This window comes from Gaeumannomyces tritici (assembly GCF_000145635.1).
Source record: "Gaeumannomyces tritici R3-111a-1 unplaced genomic scaffold supercont2.3, whole genome shotgun sequence".
Lineage (NCBI taxonomy): Eukaryota > Fungi > Ascomycota > Sordariomycetes > Magnaporthales > Magnaporthaceae > Gaeumannomyces > Gaeumannomyces tritici.
In genome coordinates this window covers 3,469,879-3,484,329 of record NW_008804547.1, presented here as the reverse complement: position 1 = coordinate 3,484,329, position 14,451 = coordinate 3,469,879, and the positions used below count along the sequence as shown (strand labels likewise).

Genomic DNA, 14,451 nt, shown 5'->3' with positions numbered 1-14,451 from the left:
CTGGACCGCCCTCCTCCGGAAATCATGGCACAGAACATCAGAGATGTCAGTTTGGCTCCTCGCGCCTCTTCCTATCCATTCCCCCACCCAGACGGCCTCAGCTTACGTCGAGAACCACGCCGACTCCCAGGCCACAGATGGGGCCATGTCCACCATCGCCGAGCTCAGGTCGGTAGACGTGGGGGCCCTCGGGCTTACCACGATGACCCTCATCAGCAAATCCTACCAGACCAGCGACATTCACAAGGGCTGGGCCCAGGCTTTCGAGGGGCGGCGCTGCGCAAGGAAGCACGACTACCACAACAAGGACGTGTTGTCTCAGGCAAAACTTGAATACGACGAAGATGCGCGATGCCCTGAACATAGGGCTGCAGACGTTTGCAGGACCTCGGAGGAAGATGCCTGGGAGGATGAGGTTTTGAACGCGTTCGAAGAGGCGACATGGGATAGCGACGAGCACGCAAAGGCCAACCCGAAGCCCGAGCCTGAGCTGATGGGCCACCGTGAGGAGAAGGAGCGCCTCGAGCCCGAGATGCGGGCCCAGCTCGCCGAGAAGATCAGGAAGCTCAGCGCGGCCGAGAAGGCCAAGCTCGCGGAGCTCGTGCGGGCCGAGAAGGAGCGCAACAAGGCCGAGGACGACGCGTTCGAGGCGCTGTGGGACGAGCTTGGCGCCAAGGGCGAAGCCGCGCAGGACGAAAGGGAGCTGGAGAGGCAGATCGAGAGGGAAGAAAGGAAGGAGGCGGAAAGGAAGATGAAGGAGACCCAGAAGGGGATTCAGAAGGAGAAGAGAAAGATGCTGGGGGTCGACGAGAGCGACGACGACGACGACGACGACGAAGAGGACGAGGACGACTACAGCGAGGACGATTCTTTGTGCACTGACGGCGGCAAGTCTGTGGTTAGCGATAAATCCCGAGACTAGATGGACTTGGGGTGGATAGCTACCGCAATCAGCTTTTATGCAGCTCTTGCTCTCTGCTCACTGTGCCGCCCATTCTGGCCCTCGGCGGTGTCAGCGCTAGTCCCCTTGTTGGCAGAGAGTGTGCCTGGTCCATCTCAAACACCTTGGTGGGCCTTGGCGCATCCGTCCAAAGAGAATCGGAAAATCTATCTCGCAGTTTTAGGTGCAATAGGTAAGACGAATGCACAGGGGCCATTGGGGAACCAAAGTGTGCAATCACCTGCTTTCGTATGGGCCTGGAGGCGGCTCAGGGGTGACCCCTGAGCCTTCCATTAACCCATGTCCAAAGGAAGGAATTGCGACACCAAGCCCAAAAGCACATTTACCACGGCCAACTTTTGGCCATTGTCTATCCCCTTTCAGTTGCTGCCAACATCTCTTTCCCATTCCGACACTCGAGGTTCCTGTTCAGATGCCTAGCTAGGCGCCTACACCTTGTTTGATTTACAATCGTCGTCTCGAAGGCTTCCATCATTTCTCTCATCCATTATCTTATTTTGTTAGTCCATTTCTCTATTGACCGTCTCTCGCTGCTTACTCTGCCGCTGCCTCCTTGGGCCTCTCGGGTAAGGTTGCGGTTCCTCCAGCTCCCGGGTGCCGTGTTCCCTTGTTCTTGACCTTCTTCTCCTTCTTCTTCACTTCCGGTGGCGGGTAGGCCTTCTCAGTGACCTCCTGCCACTCTTTGGAGGCTTGGAACTCGGCCTGAATCGGCGCCATGAGCTCAAGCAGTCCCTTGGTAACTGCAGGTTTCAACAGTTGTGGAGAGAGCTATCCGAATAAGGAGTAGTGGGGGAGGATCACGTTAATCCTCAAGGTAATCCAGAAGCATCAGAAGGGGCAACCAAATCCAGCTTACCACATCCTCCCTGTAGTCTTGCCTAATCTTCTCAATGTTGTCGTAGACAAGCGGCTCTAAGCCATCACGCTCCCTCTCGACTCGGAATTCTGGGTGTCCAAGTTTGAGTTTCGATGCCGGGAGCCTGTCGGGTAGTGCACGCGCTGCACTTAGCCAAGGTATTCCATAAACAAAAAGCATTATTGGCGTTCACTGCCACTTACAACACAAACTCAACAAACGCCAGGATACCATTGCCCTCGGGCACTTTGGGCACAGCTTCGGCCTTGCGGAGCTTCTTGGTCACGGCCTCGGCAGAGTCCAGCAGGTCGATTTTGCTGTCTGCAGGAGGGTTGTCAGTCGGCATACATAGTGAGGTGGATTTCCACGGCATTTGTAATGGCTTTACTGACCTGGGTCACTGGAGCTCATCTTCGTGCCTTGCTATTTATCGGACAGGGATCAGCATGGTTCGAAGCCCCCTGTCGGCGTGCGCACAAGTAGGAAGGACTTGGTAAAGGTTACATCATCTTACCAGGCCCGGAATCATGGGGTTCATCATATGGGCGCGGGGCTTGTAGCCAATCTTGGGAAGGACTTCCTTGGCCAGGGTGAAGATCTTGCGCTGGTCGGTGCCGCCGAATTGCGCGTCGGCTCCCAGGTACTCCTCGTCCAGGGCCTGAAGAAGAGGGTAGAGAAGACCGCTCAGGGGCGCGTTGTTGGACTGCTTGACTACCTCAGCACCAGCCCTGCGCGCATCGTGCTCCGATGTGAGCGAAGCCAGTTTGTAGACGTCCATGATGAAGGGGGCGCTCTTCTGGTACGAGCTGCCCAGGACGAAGCGCAGCTTCTCGGTCGGGACCCCGACTGCCCGCAGCATCGCCTGGATGACGAACTTGTAGTACTCGGCGCGGTACTCGACGATCTCGATGGGGGCCTTGAGGTTGTCGAGAAAGCCGTGGATGTCGGCGAGGAGTATCGTAAGCTCACAGCCCGCGGCGAGGAACTGGGCCAACTTGAGGGCGGGCACGAAGTAACCGACGTGCGGTCGTCCCGTAGTGGCACTTCCTAAGGCGGCGGCGGGCGATTGATGGCATGTTAGTTTCTGCCCTTGCTGGAGCCCTGGTTTCCCGCCCAGCCATCACACATCAACAAAACGTACCCCAGTAGATTTTGGGGTCGCGGCCCTGCGCAAGTATCTCCTCAATGATTTCCATGTTTAGAGCCTCCTCGAGGTTCTCATTGATGAGGGCGAGCCTCTCCTCCTTGGTAAGCGACGCCATCTTGCCAGGTCGATCTGGCGCGTGAGGTTCTATGGCGGTGTTGCGAGGCTGAGAGGATCCGTAGTGACTCTAGCCCTTGGCGGCGCAATCGCGGGGTGTTCAAGTGCTGAGGGGTGAGTCAATGGCAGAATTCGGGATTCTAGAAGGCGGTGTACTTTTTGACTAGCCGCTAGCGTTCAGTCCCTCTCCAGGGACGACCCGCAAGATCCCTGCCCGCCGAATTTTCAAACGCGCAACAGCGGAGTCGTGAAAGAAAGCCCCCTCGCGCCTTTAGTTCAACAGCACGGGAAAAAGAAAATCGCATCGCAAGAGCAGCAACCCGACGACACTGCAACCGCAATCGCACTACCAGAGCCACTGGACAATAGTCAATATGCCCCACAAACACACCAGGCGGCAGAAGGACCCTTCGACGTGAGCTTGATCAACCCAGCTCTGGCCAAGCGAGATGCGATAGACCGAATTGTGCTGACACCACCGCCTCATAGCTTCGAGCTCCCCCCAACCGAAGTAGCGAAGCCTCTCCCCATTGTCCTGCCCCCCAAGACACATGCAAAAAGGGGAACCAGGCCAAACGTTATACAGGCCCCGAAAGAGTCGAAAGGATCAAAACGCAAGCGAGGCGCCGACGGGAAGGATGATGCGCCAAGAGCATTCAAGCGGCTGATGGCCTTTGCGAACGGGAACAAGACGCGAGACGGACTGGACGACAGCTCACTGCCGCCATCCAAGAAGAAAAAGAAGGTCAAGGTATCAGAAGAGGCCGCGCCGGCTGTCGCAGAAGCTGCTACCGAGATGCCGACCATCAAACCCGGCGAAAAGCTGTCCGACTTTGCCGCCCGTGTCGACGCGGCCCTCCCGATAAGTGGGCTGGTCAACAAAGGCCTAAAGAATGGCAAGGACCCCGTGGGACTTAAGGTGTGGAGGACGCGCAAGGAGCGTAAGATGCACAAGCTCTACGACCAGTGGAGGGAGGAGGAGCGCAAAATCCAGGAGAAACGGGAGGAGGTCGAGGAGCTTGCCGAGGAGAATGCAATGGAGGAGGAGGAGAGTGGCATCAAGTGGCAGGGCGACGCAGAGGGCGGTGCTGCTGCTGGTGGCAAGAAGAAGAAGAAGGGTAAACGAGCTAGGCTGGTCGGCGAGGCGGCCGATAAGGAGGATGACCCGTGGGAGGAGCTGAAAAAGAAGCGCGGAGAAGGCAAGATCGGGCTGCACGATGTCGCGCAGGCCCCTCCCGAGCTGAAGAAGCTGACGGGCAAGAAGCTCACGGTCCGCGGCGCTGCGGTCGAGGTGGACGGGATCCCCAAGGCCGCGGGCAGCTTGAGGCGAAGAGAAGAGCTGCAAGAGGTCCGGAACGAGCTGGTGAGCTCGTACCGCCAAATGATGGAGAAGAAGAGGGCGATTGCGGCCGCGACAGCTAGAGTTTGACCTGTTGGATTTTTCGTGATACCTACCCGCCCATTTCACTGACGAGGCTTACCCCGTGTTCATATCGCGGCCTCCCCGGCGTGTTCGCTTGCAACTTTAAATGTCTATTCTTTAAGATTTGGTGTTCTTCTCTCTCTGCTGTCACTCTGCATCGCATGTGAAGGCAACACGCAGCCATCGACGTCAATGTGGGGCTGTTGCATTGGGTTGCCCCAAGCGCCCCACCTTTCACCCAATTTTATTGTTTGCGAAGCCGTAGGTTCGATTCCGGCTCGGGTCCCAACTCAAAAAATTCTGGCGTTGACACACACCTCGCTCTACGAACCTACCACTCCCTCACTTTCGTCTTCAATCCTTGCTCCAGCGCCACCTAGTGAGAAAAGCCAGCGCGAGTGCCGGAATCACGTATTCCACCGACAGATTGCAGTAAATATACTCACAACAAAGTCCTTTCCCGCTGCGCTTCTGGATTTCCCTGCCGTGTTCCTCACTTCAATTTCACCCGGCCTTCACCATCGCGCTATCGACAATTTCCGTTACCGACTTCTACCTCGATTCTGTCTATGCTTCCCTGACCAGCCAATATATTTGCTTGTGTAAATTCCGTCCGCAAATGGCCGTCTGATTTGGTTAGTTTGTCCTGGCCGCGCTTCCTGCTCTTCCATATATTACCCTCCCATGCGTGGACTCTCTCCATCTTTCTCCTCCCTTTGCTGACAATCATTTCTTATAGTGGAAGAGGGAGTTCTCTCGGCTGCATAATGGCTCGAGGGGTGGATAGCCTGATCGAGTGGTGTGTCCGAGAGATATCCTTCTCTAATGACGAAGGTGAGATTGCCCTGCTCTCTTGATCACCTAGCCCTCCTGCTGTTGCTTGACATCCACACTTGTAGAACGAGGCTTACCTTCTGTTTAGGACTCACCCCCCAAAGCTTCCTTGCCGCAGTCAAGAACTTCCTGAACGGTAAGGAGGGCGATGGTCCGCCCGACAATGAGGAGGAGGCCGAGCAGCTGGCAGCCAGGAATGAGGTAACAACTCTCCAGGACGACCCAGCAGCATTTGAGGTCGCCGCCACGGCCTGGGGCCATATCTCGGCTAGACCCGAGGTCTCGGTTGGTTTTGATCGCCTAGACAGATCTTGGAATCATCTCTCGTTCCGAGATGTCTACCACCTTCCGCTGAGGCCACCCAAGGGCAAAGTCAATCCGAGTCCTGGCGGCCAGTCTTCTGAGGACCCCAAGGATGTCCCTTCTGTCCAGCCGTGTATCTTCACTTCCGAGGAGGTCACATGGCTCAACATCACAGGCCATGGCATAGACACATCCCGAATCCCCCCTCTCTACTGGAAACTGCTCGTCGTCCTCGCATCATGCCACCAACACGGAGCCACTCAGGCCAATCTTTGTCGACTTGGAGGCGGCGACAGCCGGTCTGTCCCGTTGAGGACTCACAGGCTCGCGGACCAGGGCTACCTCGTGAAGCGCACCGTGGTGTTGCGAGGCTGCAAGACGAGCAAGCTCTGGCTCACCCAATTTGCACCACCAGAGCTACCAAGCACCGACAGCCCGGAAACCTGGGGACGAGACCTTGACTTGTCACCCTCGAACCTCACCAAGGACCTGCGGCCAGTGGCATGGTGTACAAGCTGGACTGGCACCACCATAGACTACGAAGCCTTTGGACGCTCTATCCTTGCGATTATCAAGGCCTGGGAGGTTCTTCGTACAGTGGACCTGAAGAACAAACTTGGAATTCACGGAGTGCGGTGGCAGATGAAGGTCCTTGCCCGCATTTTACGCCGATTTGCAGGGGCTGGAATCATAGGCTATGTTGCGGCCTCGCTCGGCGATTCGGGCAGGATCTTCAAGGACTGCATCAAGTTTCTGCGCGATCCTACCGAGGTCGAGTGGAGCAGCTACCTCTCGACCGGTGGCGGCAAATCCAAGGAGCAGAGGGCCAGCGCTCAAGCGAAAAAGAAGATCGAGCAAGGCGAGCCAACCGAGGAAAAGGCTGCGGATGCCACCGAACTCAAAGGCTGCATGTCCGCCCAGCTATCGAAGTGGACGCCCGACAAGCCTCTGGTCAACCAGGTACACGAGACGATAAAGCGCGCGGCCTCGCAGGGTCTATCGGTTCCCCAGATCAGCGCGCTCACTGTGGGATACGCGTTCCGGCGCTACATGGACAGCCTGATGCCATTGCTTGCCAATCCCACTGTCCAGCCTGCCCGTCTCGGCCACTTCATTATCAACCTCGATACCCGAACGGCCCGGTTAAAGGTGTACTCCACCGACACTTCTAACGGTCCGGAGCTCCCACGTGGAACAGTGGCTGCTGTGTTGTCGGGAGAACTGTCTCCGGCGGCCGCTCAAGAGAAGTTTGGGTTTCCGGCCGTCCCCGAGCCCCTGGCTGCTACACGCTCGAATGCGAACCTCACGGCTCTAGGTCGTATTCGCCATACCACCGCCCCTCGTGCCAACCTACCTCGTGACCTGGTCGCGGGTAAGCGCCAGTTTGTTTTGTTCGAGGACCCGATCCCAGAACCTCCGGCAAAGCGAGCACGCAGATCTCGCCCAACGAACGAGGCGGATATGGACAACGGCTTGGATCTGAGTCTGTCCGCGGATGCTACCCTTCCCGCCAGCTCTCAGACAGTAGGCGAGGGGGGAGAAAAGGAAAGGGTAAAGAAGAGTCTTGAAACTCTACTGCCTCAGGAACCTGGACCAATCCCCAGACCCGAGATTGAGCCTGGCATCAGAGCTTATATCGGGGAGGCCAGCTCGGCTCCCAAGAGGCGCGGCCGCCCGCCAAGGAATGCTCCAAAGCGCTTGTTTCTCACTTTTGTCGGACAGGGAGTACAGGCTTGGCAGCTATCGCAACGCCCTGACGCTGAGGATCAATCGGTGGCGGCTGCAGAAGAAACCTCCTCAATGTCAACCGCATCCATTCTCCGACCAAAGACGCCTACCCCTGAGTCCTTGCCAGAGGCACCACCGGAAGAGGAACCCGTGCCTGCAAACCCTGAATCCGACCCCTCATCTAAGTCTGCGGCTGAGGAGGCTACCCCGGACAACGCAATTTCAGATAATGTACTCGTGGCGCGATACAATGGACGGTCTGGTCAACTTCGGCTCCTCCCACAAGAACGTCAGGTTATATTCGACTTTAGTCCTTTCATCGCTGGAAGAAAGCCGCTGAACATTGCGTTCGACGATATTCTGGAGGATCCAAAGATAGAAGTGCCGCCAGACGAAGATGACAAGTGCTTTGTCATCAAAGTCTCGCGAAATGGCTCCCAATGGCCATACCTCTTCCACTTCGACAACGATCCCGAGGTGTGCGACGCCGCCTCAACCTTTCAGGGCAAGCTGGAAACCCTCAAGACAGCGACCAACGCCAACTCTGAGCCCAAGGCGTCAGAGTCACATGTCCCGGAAGTCTCAGAGTCTGATGCAGGGCAGCCAGAGCTAGAGGAGCAAGAGCCAAGACCGTCCACCCCACGGTCACACAGGAAGCGCAAGCGACAGGTTGCAGCATCACCTTCCACAGGGCTATACAGATGCAAACAATGCGGCGCAACTTACAAAAATAGAGAAGGACTCAGGTACCACCAGCAAAAGTCGCAGACTTCTTGCAACCCAGACTTCATTGCGACGCCAATTCTTGTGGAACCAACAAAACGTCGCCGAATCACATTTGAGTACGGCGAGCCTGAGCCGCAAGAAGCCACGCTCGGCGGCCCCCGCACATTTCAGAAGCAGAGGCTGGTGGCTGTAACCTCACCAGCCAAGTCATCGAGAGGGCGCTCCCGCAAGGCCACTCGGAAGTCGGTCGAGGCAGGAATAGATCTCTCAGCGAAAGGATCGGTCGAGAAGGAGGCCACCAACGGAACTGATGTAAGCATGGCCGAACCGCCATCGGCTGATGGGTCGGGTCTTGCGGTTAACGACGGCGCCGCCACAGAGAACGCCGAGACGAGCGAGCCCGCACCAGTAACCAACAAAGCCAACGAGAAAACGCAGGAACAACCCGACCAAGAGCCGCCCAAGCAAGTCATTGGCCCAGATGGAATCCCGGTATTTGTCTTACCAATTTGTGACAACCCAAAGGTGTTACCCTCGTCCCACAGAACCATGATGGCCACCATGTACTTGATTGAAGCAAATGGTGGCATCTTTCCAGGCGACAAGGGCCTTTGGTTTGCCGTTTTCACTCTGCATCTCAAGCACTTTCCAGAGGAGAGCCCTCCGAGCTTGCGCTCCGTCCAGGCCCTGGCCAAGACGCTTGAGAAGCGCAAGAGTCTGCGTATACAAACATACGCCTGGAGAGACCCGAAAGGATCCAGCTCCTCCCTGAGCTTGGTGACCAAACCTGACCTCCCCAACACAAGCCCGCTCATCCCTGAACTCAAGGAGAGGATCCAAGCCGTCCATCCAGAGCCCTACGTCCCGCCGCTGTTTGCGCCTTCTACAGAAATCAGGGCCGTGCTCGAGGTCAAAATCCAAGAAGAGGTTGCGCGCATGAACGGTCGGTCCAAGCGGAAGCTGCCCGGGGAGGTCGAGGTTCTGAAGGCCCCGTTCTACGAAGTGGCTAGAAACGTCCGTCTCGTCCGCCAGGAACTTTCAGACCACGAGCCCGATGAGGCCAGGCCTGATGATTGGAACAGCAGATTCTCCACGGGAGCAACCGATGGCCCAGGCGACAAGAGTGCCTGGCTCGCCTCCCGGCTTGTCCGCCTTTCAGGGGTGGGCATGGGCCGACGACGACGGAGGCTGCTGCCAGACTCGCGGCCACGAAAGTTCCGGCGGCTCGAGTATTCAAGAAACCCAGGGCTCGACACCTTGCCTCCATCCTTTTTCACCCACCATGGTGTGGCCGAGGACGCAACCCGCCCCCCAGTTCGGTTTTTGCCGCCACTCTCAATTGCGGACATCTCGCAGTATTACCACGAGACTGATGCGGGATCGGCTTCGGACAAGGATTCTGCCTCTGATGACGGCTCGCCCAGTGTTCAGATGCACGAAGTACCCACAGAGACCGATGCTGCCTCCGCGACTGCAGACCCCCCGTCCGATTTGGCAAGAGATGTTGTCTCATGCTCGTTCGCCGATTCTATATCACTCCTAAGGTTGAGCGATTCGGGCAAAGGCTGGCCAGCTCTGGATGAGTCTTACTTCCATGATAACGATGGAAGTTTCATCATGCCAGACGACTTTAAGCCCGACAAGAAGCACATTCTCCCACAGCACATTCCGAGAAACTTGGAAGAGATGCCCCACAAAGAGAAGTACAAGCTTGACGAGTGGCGCGATCCGAACTGGGGAGAATTCGCTTGGCACGTCGAGTCCTGCCGTGAATGGGAGCTTTCCGAGGATACTTCTCGTCTCCTCCAGTCGTCCAGCCTGGCCCCTGACCACAGGTTCCTCAACTTTACCGTTAACCCCGACGTTATGAAGGTGGACCAGAGCCTCCCGGAGCCAGCTCCAAGCGTGCTGAAATGGACCCCCGGTAACCAGTTCACCGTCGACTCCCTGCCCTACTTTACTCTGTCGGAAGAAGTGGAGAGGTACGAAAGGTCTGCCACGGGAATCAAGCATCATCATCTTCTTTTTTCACACGGGCGCGGACGCGGTGGAAGGGGTGGGGGCATGGGTAGAGGCGGCAGTAGGGGCGGCGCACGGAGCCGGTTCGCCTCTGTCAGTCACAGCCACGGAGCCGCCTTCGAGAGAGAACAGCGACCCAGAGCCTATGGTGGTGTTCGGCGTCCCCGGGGCGCAAGACTGCATAGAGTGCCACAGTTCAAGAAGGTTCGGGAACTATCGGCGTTTCCGCACGCCCAAGATGACTATTTTGAGACTCGGGCCGTGTCGGACGATATCGACTGGTCTACCCACGACACTCGCATTGCCGCCTTTGTCGTGGTTAGGACGCTTTTGGGTGGTGTCGACAAGACCATTGACTGGGGAGTCATGATGAGGTTGTTCCCAGATACGCGACTCTCGATTCTAAGAAAGTTCTGGACCGAGGCCAGGAAGGTGAGGGGCTATTACATCGAGGTAACTACGGAGAAGTTCCAGGACGCATACCTCGCCGCGTACGAGAGAAAGGAGATCCCGCCCTTGAACTACGACGATGTGCTAGCCTACGACTGGAAGGGTCTTGTCAGGTGGACCGTCACGACGGTGATCCGGCAGGTCGTGCGTCTCCCGACCACGAGAGGCCGCCTGGAGCAGGACTACCTGATCAATGAGGCGGCCTACAAGCCGCTCGAATGGCGCGACACGTACTTCCACTTCCAGCGCTCGGTCTGGAAGCGGTTTCAAGACGCCACTTCGGAGCCAGCAGCCATACCGGCCATGGTACGGAGTCACAAGGGGCAGGTGTCACCGTCTGTCGACGAGATTGTCGCGACGACGTGGATCCGCGCGCTGTGCTCAACGCCACGTGAGCTGTACACGCCCAACTCGATCAAGGAGAAGGTGCAGACGCTGGGCATCGAGAGCGACGAGGAGCTTGGTCGGCTTCTCGAGAACGTCATCTTCCAGCTGCAGGTCCGGCGCGTCATATGCAAGAGCAAGGCGTCGGCGTTCCGGAGCGGGCGGCCGTACAGGTACACCAAGCACTTCTCCGAGGCGCTCAAGAAGTCGTCGCAGGCGAGCAAGTTTGTGCAGGCGGCGGCCTACAAGCGGCGGCTGGACGCGCTGTGGCGCAGCGGCGGCGGGGCCATGGACTTCCCCTACGCGCCCGACGACGGCGCCGTCATGGCCATCTTCAACCTGCAGGCCAACGGGCGCGTGCGCGTCGAGCCCGTGGGCGCGCCCGACATCCCCATGGGCTTCGAGCCAGGCAACTACGAGACGCGCAAGTACTCAAAGGACCTCTACACGTTTGGGCTCCGCGTCGTACCCACGGACCGCTACGTGTGCGACGACGACGTTCCCGTGCTGGCCCGGGCGGGCCGCACGCCGGCGCCGGGGGCGGGGCCGCGCGGCGAGCTCCCGACGTGGTGCGACTTTTTTGGCACGGCCCGACGCGGGGCGCTGGGCGGCCGTCGCGGGCGCCGTCCTCTTCGCGCTGGCCACCAGGGGCTCCATGGACGCGGAGCGCACGAGCGAGGCGCTCAAGCCGCTCACCGAGGTCTTTGACGTGCAGGCCGTCATGGGCTGGGGCTCCGAGGTCGGCATCGTGGGCGAGCTGGTCGATGGCGGCGGCGGCGTCTGCGTCGAGGAGTGGTGGTGGCTGGTCGTGGCCCGGCTGTTTGAGGCCGGCGAAGCCGAGGCCGGGGTTGAGAGTAGCCAGGTGGCTGCGACGGTGGCGTCAACGACGTGAGTGTAGACGAATGGGTTGACCGTTGGGGAACCAACATTCGAGATATTCTTGCTTTTTTTTTGTCCGGTTTTGCCGCACTCTTCTTTCCGCTCGTGTCTTTTTTCCTTTATCATATTGGGAGAGCGACCACTCTACCACCTATAGGTATGGGGATGGATGTCACTTCTGAGGCGTTGGAGCGCAGCGAGATAATGGTAGAGCGGAGAATTCATGTAGGATATGGCCATCCGTCTGCACGGTTGTCTTCGTTGAACAAGCCTGGACGATGTGGGCTTTTTGGCCACGATGTCCTAATCGCGATGACTATAGTGTAGTGTGTCGATTATATGTGATTGATATCCACAAAGCCTACTGCCGCCTCATCCTCTGCTTCCCTGCCTGGTTTTTCAGGGGGTTGTTTGTAAGTAATTCCAAGAATGCGCCCAAAGTCCGCAGCCCCCATTAACGCCCTCCAGACTCGGTCCAAACTCCCCCAAAGCGCCTATACGGTCCGTAAAATAGTATCGGAATAATCCTGCCGAGAAAGGAACACCAAGTAACGCCAGAAGAAAGTGGCGGCGTGACAGAAAGCAAAGTAAACTCGCAGCCTCCCGGGCCACCGCCGTCTCAGACCACCAAGACCTTGAGGAACATGGCGAGGAGCATGACGCTGACGATGGCGATGGCCCTATCGACCCAGACGGGCACGCCATCGGGCGACGCTCGGTACTGTGGCCGCGCGGCCTGGACCAGCGGCGCGCCCATCGCCGCCGCCGCTGCTGGCCGGTGAATGGGGGCGAGGGGCACGGTCCTGGTGGGCTGCGGCTGCGGCTGCAGTTGCGGCTGGGGCGCGACGGTCTGGACGAACCCCTCGGCCAGCTCGGCGACTTCGGGATCCTCCGACGGAGCGGTGGCGGCGGCGGCAGCTGCGGCGGCAGCAGGCGCGGGGTTCTTGCCCATCTCGTCTCGCCAGCCCATCTTCAGCTCCGCGGGGACCTCAACCTCGGCGCCGGCAGGCCCACCGTCGCCAGCAGCAGCGGCCTCGGCCTCGGCCTCGGCGATGATGTCGGCGTTTGAGCGGCCGCCGCAGGCGGGGCACCTAAAGGCGCGCGACTCGGCGGCGAGGCGGCGGCGGACGGCGTCGGTGGTCTCGAGCCCCCCGAGCTGGCCGCGCGGGTCCGTCTCCATGAAGGAGCGCAGGGCGACGAGGGCGGTGCGGACGCCCCAGGCGGGCTGCCACGTCTCCTCGTGGTGGCCCGAGATGCTCAGGCAGATCTCGCGGTTGGCCTCGAAGCGGCCCGAGGGCGTGACGAAGCGGAACGAGGGCGGGCGGAGCGGGTACGTCGGCGGTAGCACGATGCGGCCGTGGTACAGGCCGTCGGCGTAGACAGAGTCGGGCGGGCCGCGGAGCGTGAAGTGCCACTCGAACAGGTCCGACTCGAGCGGCGTCGCCGTGAAGTCGGGCGATGGCGAGGCCGAGAGCTCTTGGGCCTCGCGCACTGGGGACGCCTTGGGTTAGCTGTTGGCCGTTTGGGGGAAGAGGAGAGTTCAGAGAGGGGAAAGAGCTGACTTACTTATGCGCCGGATAGTGGGAGATTTAGAGTTGAACCTTGACATGGCCATCGTGTCTAGAGCACAAGGTTCGCGGAGGTGGGGGAGGAGAGCAGCAGAGTGCTGGCTCGGCAGCGGGGGAGGCTGCTTATTGCTCGGAAGTGGGAGTGAGGATGATGACGGATGGCGATGCGGTCGATGGATAAACGGTAGGAAAAACAGACAAGGTCGTCGGGTCCGTCGGGGGTCTTGGCGGCAGACACAATCTCGAGCTTCTGGCGTTAGGATCGAGTATAGCTTATGGTGGTATGTGGTGATTCGGAGGCGCGACAGGGAAGGGGGCGGTTGGTTTGGAGGGTTGGCACAGGTGGGTTCAGCGGCGGTAGTTTGCAGTTTGGCATGTGGATTCAGTGCAATTGTGACGTGCAACAGCCAGCGCTGGCGCTTCTACGAACAGCTGAGTCAGGGACCCGTGCCTCGGGCCGCGCGTTGTGGACAGCTTGCACGACCCGCCTGCAAATGGAGCGCTGTCTCAGCGGCTCGACTGCTCGCTTTAGCCAAGATGGAATGAAGCAATAGTGTCAGCTCCAAGGCAGTCACGTGGCATAGCAATTATGTCTTGGAGCGATTGATGCCGTTTTCAGAACGGGCAAAGCGCATCTTGATCAAATGCGCGAGTTGTTCGTTTTGGTCAATAACTCGAACATATTCCCTCCAACGGTTTGTTTATATATGAACATGGACAAAAACCGAACTCCAACCCCTTTTATAGGACCCCCAAACGACAAGATTGGAAAAGGTGAAACAGCAGGCGAATAGGAGGGAAACGGTAAAATGCAATAAACTGAATTGTCGTCCCTCATCCTGGCCGCCGGTCCCGACATCATGACCCCATCGCCGCCCTATCCTCGGCCACCGTCTCGGACGACTTCCTCCTCCCGTGGCGGATCGCCATGACGCCGTCGCGCCACCGGGTGTGGTACCTCGACAGGCCCTCGCCGGCCTCCTCCCTCTCGGCCCAGGCCGCAAAGTCGACGCGGGCTCCGCGCGGCAGGCGGCCGTACCGCCAGCGCACCGAGCGCAC

The 14,451-nt window shown here is 58.7% G+C and overlaps 6 protein-coding genes across 6 annotated transcripts in view; 3 read left to right on the top strand and 3 right to left on the bottom strand.

Moving 5' to 3' along the window:
- Positions 1 to 22: 22 nt before the first annotated feature.
- On the top strand, positions 23 to 922 carry GGTG_06275 (hypothetical protein; the record flags this gene model as incomplete). The annotated part of the gene is made up of 1 exon (XM_009224091.1): positions 23 to 922. The coding sequence occupies exon 1, from the start codon at positions 44 to 46 to the stop codon at positions 920 to 922; it is 879 nt and encodes a 292-aa protein (XP_009222355.1). The 5' UTR covers positions 23 to 43.
- Positions 923 to 1,278: 356 nt separating this feature from the next.
- GGTG_06274 (tyrosyl-tRNA synthetase) lies at positions 1,279 to 3,190 on the bottom strand. Its single transcript, XM_009224090.1, has 6 exons — positions 2,959 to 3,190; positions 2,332 to 2,864; positions 2,210 to 2,240; positions 2,021 to 2,138; positions 1,818 to 1,941; positions 1,279 to 1,729 (listed from the first exon to the last, which is right to left on the bottom strand). The coding sequence occupies exons 1-6, from the start codon at positions 3,077 to 3,079 to the stop codon at positions 1,496 to 1,498; spliced, it is 1,161 nt and encodes a 386-aa protein (XP_009222354.1). The 5' UTR covers positions 3,080 to 3,190; the 3' UTR covers positions 1,279 to 1,495.
- An 89-nt stretch (positions 3,191 to 3,279) lies between these two features.
- Positions 3,280 to 4,602, top strand: GGTG_06273 (hypothetical protein). The gene is made up of 2 exons (XM_009224089.1): positions 3,280 to 3,493; positions 3,568 to 4,602. The coding sequence occupies exons 1-2, from the start codon at positions 3,453 to 3,455 to the stop codon at positions 4,505 to 4,507; spliced, it is 981 nt and encodes a 326-aa protein (XP_009222353.1). The 5' UTR covers positions 3,280 to 3,452; the 3' UTR covers positions 4,508 to 4,602.
- Positions 4,530 to 11,837, top strand: GGTG_06272 (hypothetical protein; the record flags this gene model as incomplete). The annotated part of the gene is made up of 4 exons (XM_009224088.1): positions 4,530 to 5,136; positions 5,241 to 5,335; positions 5,424 to 11,514; positions 11,594 to 11,837. The coding sequence occupies exons 2-4, from the start codon at positions 5,269 to 5,271 to the stop codon at positions 11,835 to 11,837; spliced, it is 6,402 nt and encodes a 2,133-aa protein (XP_009222352.1). The 5' UTR covers positions 4,530 to 5,136; positions 5,241 to 5,268.
- Positions 11,838 to 12,036: 199 nt separating this feature from the next.
- Positions 12,037 to 13,771, bottom strand: GGTG_06271 (ubiquitin-conjugating enzyme). Its single transcript, XM_009224087.1, has 2 exons — positions 13,391 to 13,771; positions 12,037 to 13,315 (listed from the first exon to the last, which is right to left on the bottom strand). Exons 1-2 carry the CDS (start codon positions 13,437 to 13,439, stop codon positions 12,444 to 12,446), a joined length of 921 nt encoding a protein of 306 aa, XP_009222351.1. The 5' UTR covers positions 13,440 to 13,771; the 3' UTR covers positions 12,037 to 12,443.
- A 479-nt stretch (positions 13,772 to 14,250) lies between these two features.
- Positions 14,251 to 14,451, bottom strand: part of GGTG_06270 (hypothetical protein) — a gene marked incomplete at its 3' end in the record, with an annotated part of 3,053 nt that continues 2,852 nt past the window's right edge. Inside the window, exon 2 of the mRNA XM_009224086.1 lies at positions 14,251 to 14,408. Coding sequence (XP_009222350.1) covers positions 14,251 to 14,408 — 158 coding nt within the window. The remainder of the gene's footprint in view (positions 14,409 to 14,451) is intronic.

Bases quoted from the DNA above. Each gene is read 5' to 3' on its own strand.
- GGTG_06274 (XM_009224090.1), bottom strand. From the start codon at position 3,079: ATGGCGTCGCTTACCAAGGAGGAGAGGCTCGCCCTCATCAATGAGAAC. The intron at 2,139-2,209 runs GTCAGTAAAGCC...ACCCTCCTGCAG, and splicing joins GATGAGCTCCAGTGACCCAG to ACAGCAAAATCGACCTGCTG. The intron at 1,730-1,817 runs GTAAGCTGGATT...TTATTCGGATAG, and splicing joins AAGACTACAGGGAGGATGTG to CTCTCTCCACAACTGTTGAA.
- GGTG_06273 (XM_009224089.1), top strand. From the start codon at position 3,453: ATGCCCCACAAACACACCAGGCGGCAGAAGGACCCTTCGAC. The intron at 3,494-3,567 runs GTGAGCTTGATC...ACCGCCTCATAG, and splicing joins CGGCAGAAGGACCCTTCGAC to CTTCGAGCTCCCCCCAACCG.
- GGTG_06271 (XM_009224087.1), bottom strand. From the start codon at position 13,439: ATGGCCATGTCAAGGTTCAACTCTAAATCTCCCACTATCCGGCGCATA. The intron at 13,316-13,390 runs GTAAGTCAGCTC...AGGCGTCCCCAG, and splicing joins TCCCACTATCCGGCGCATAA to TGCGCGAGGCCCAAGAGCTC.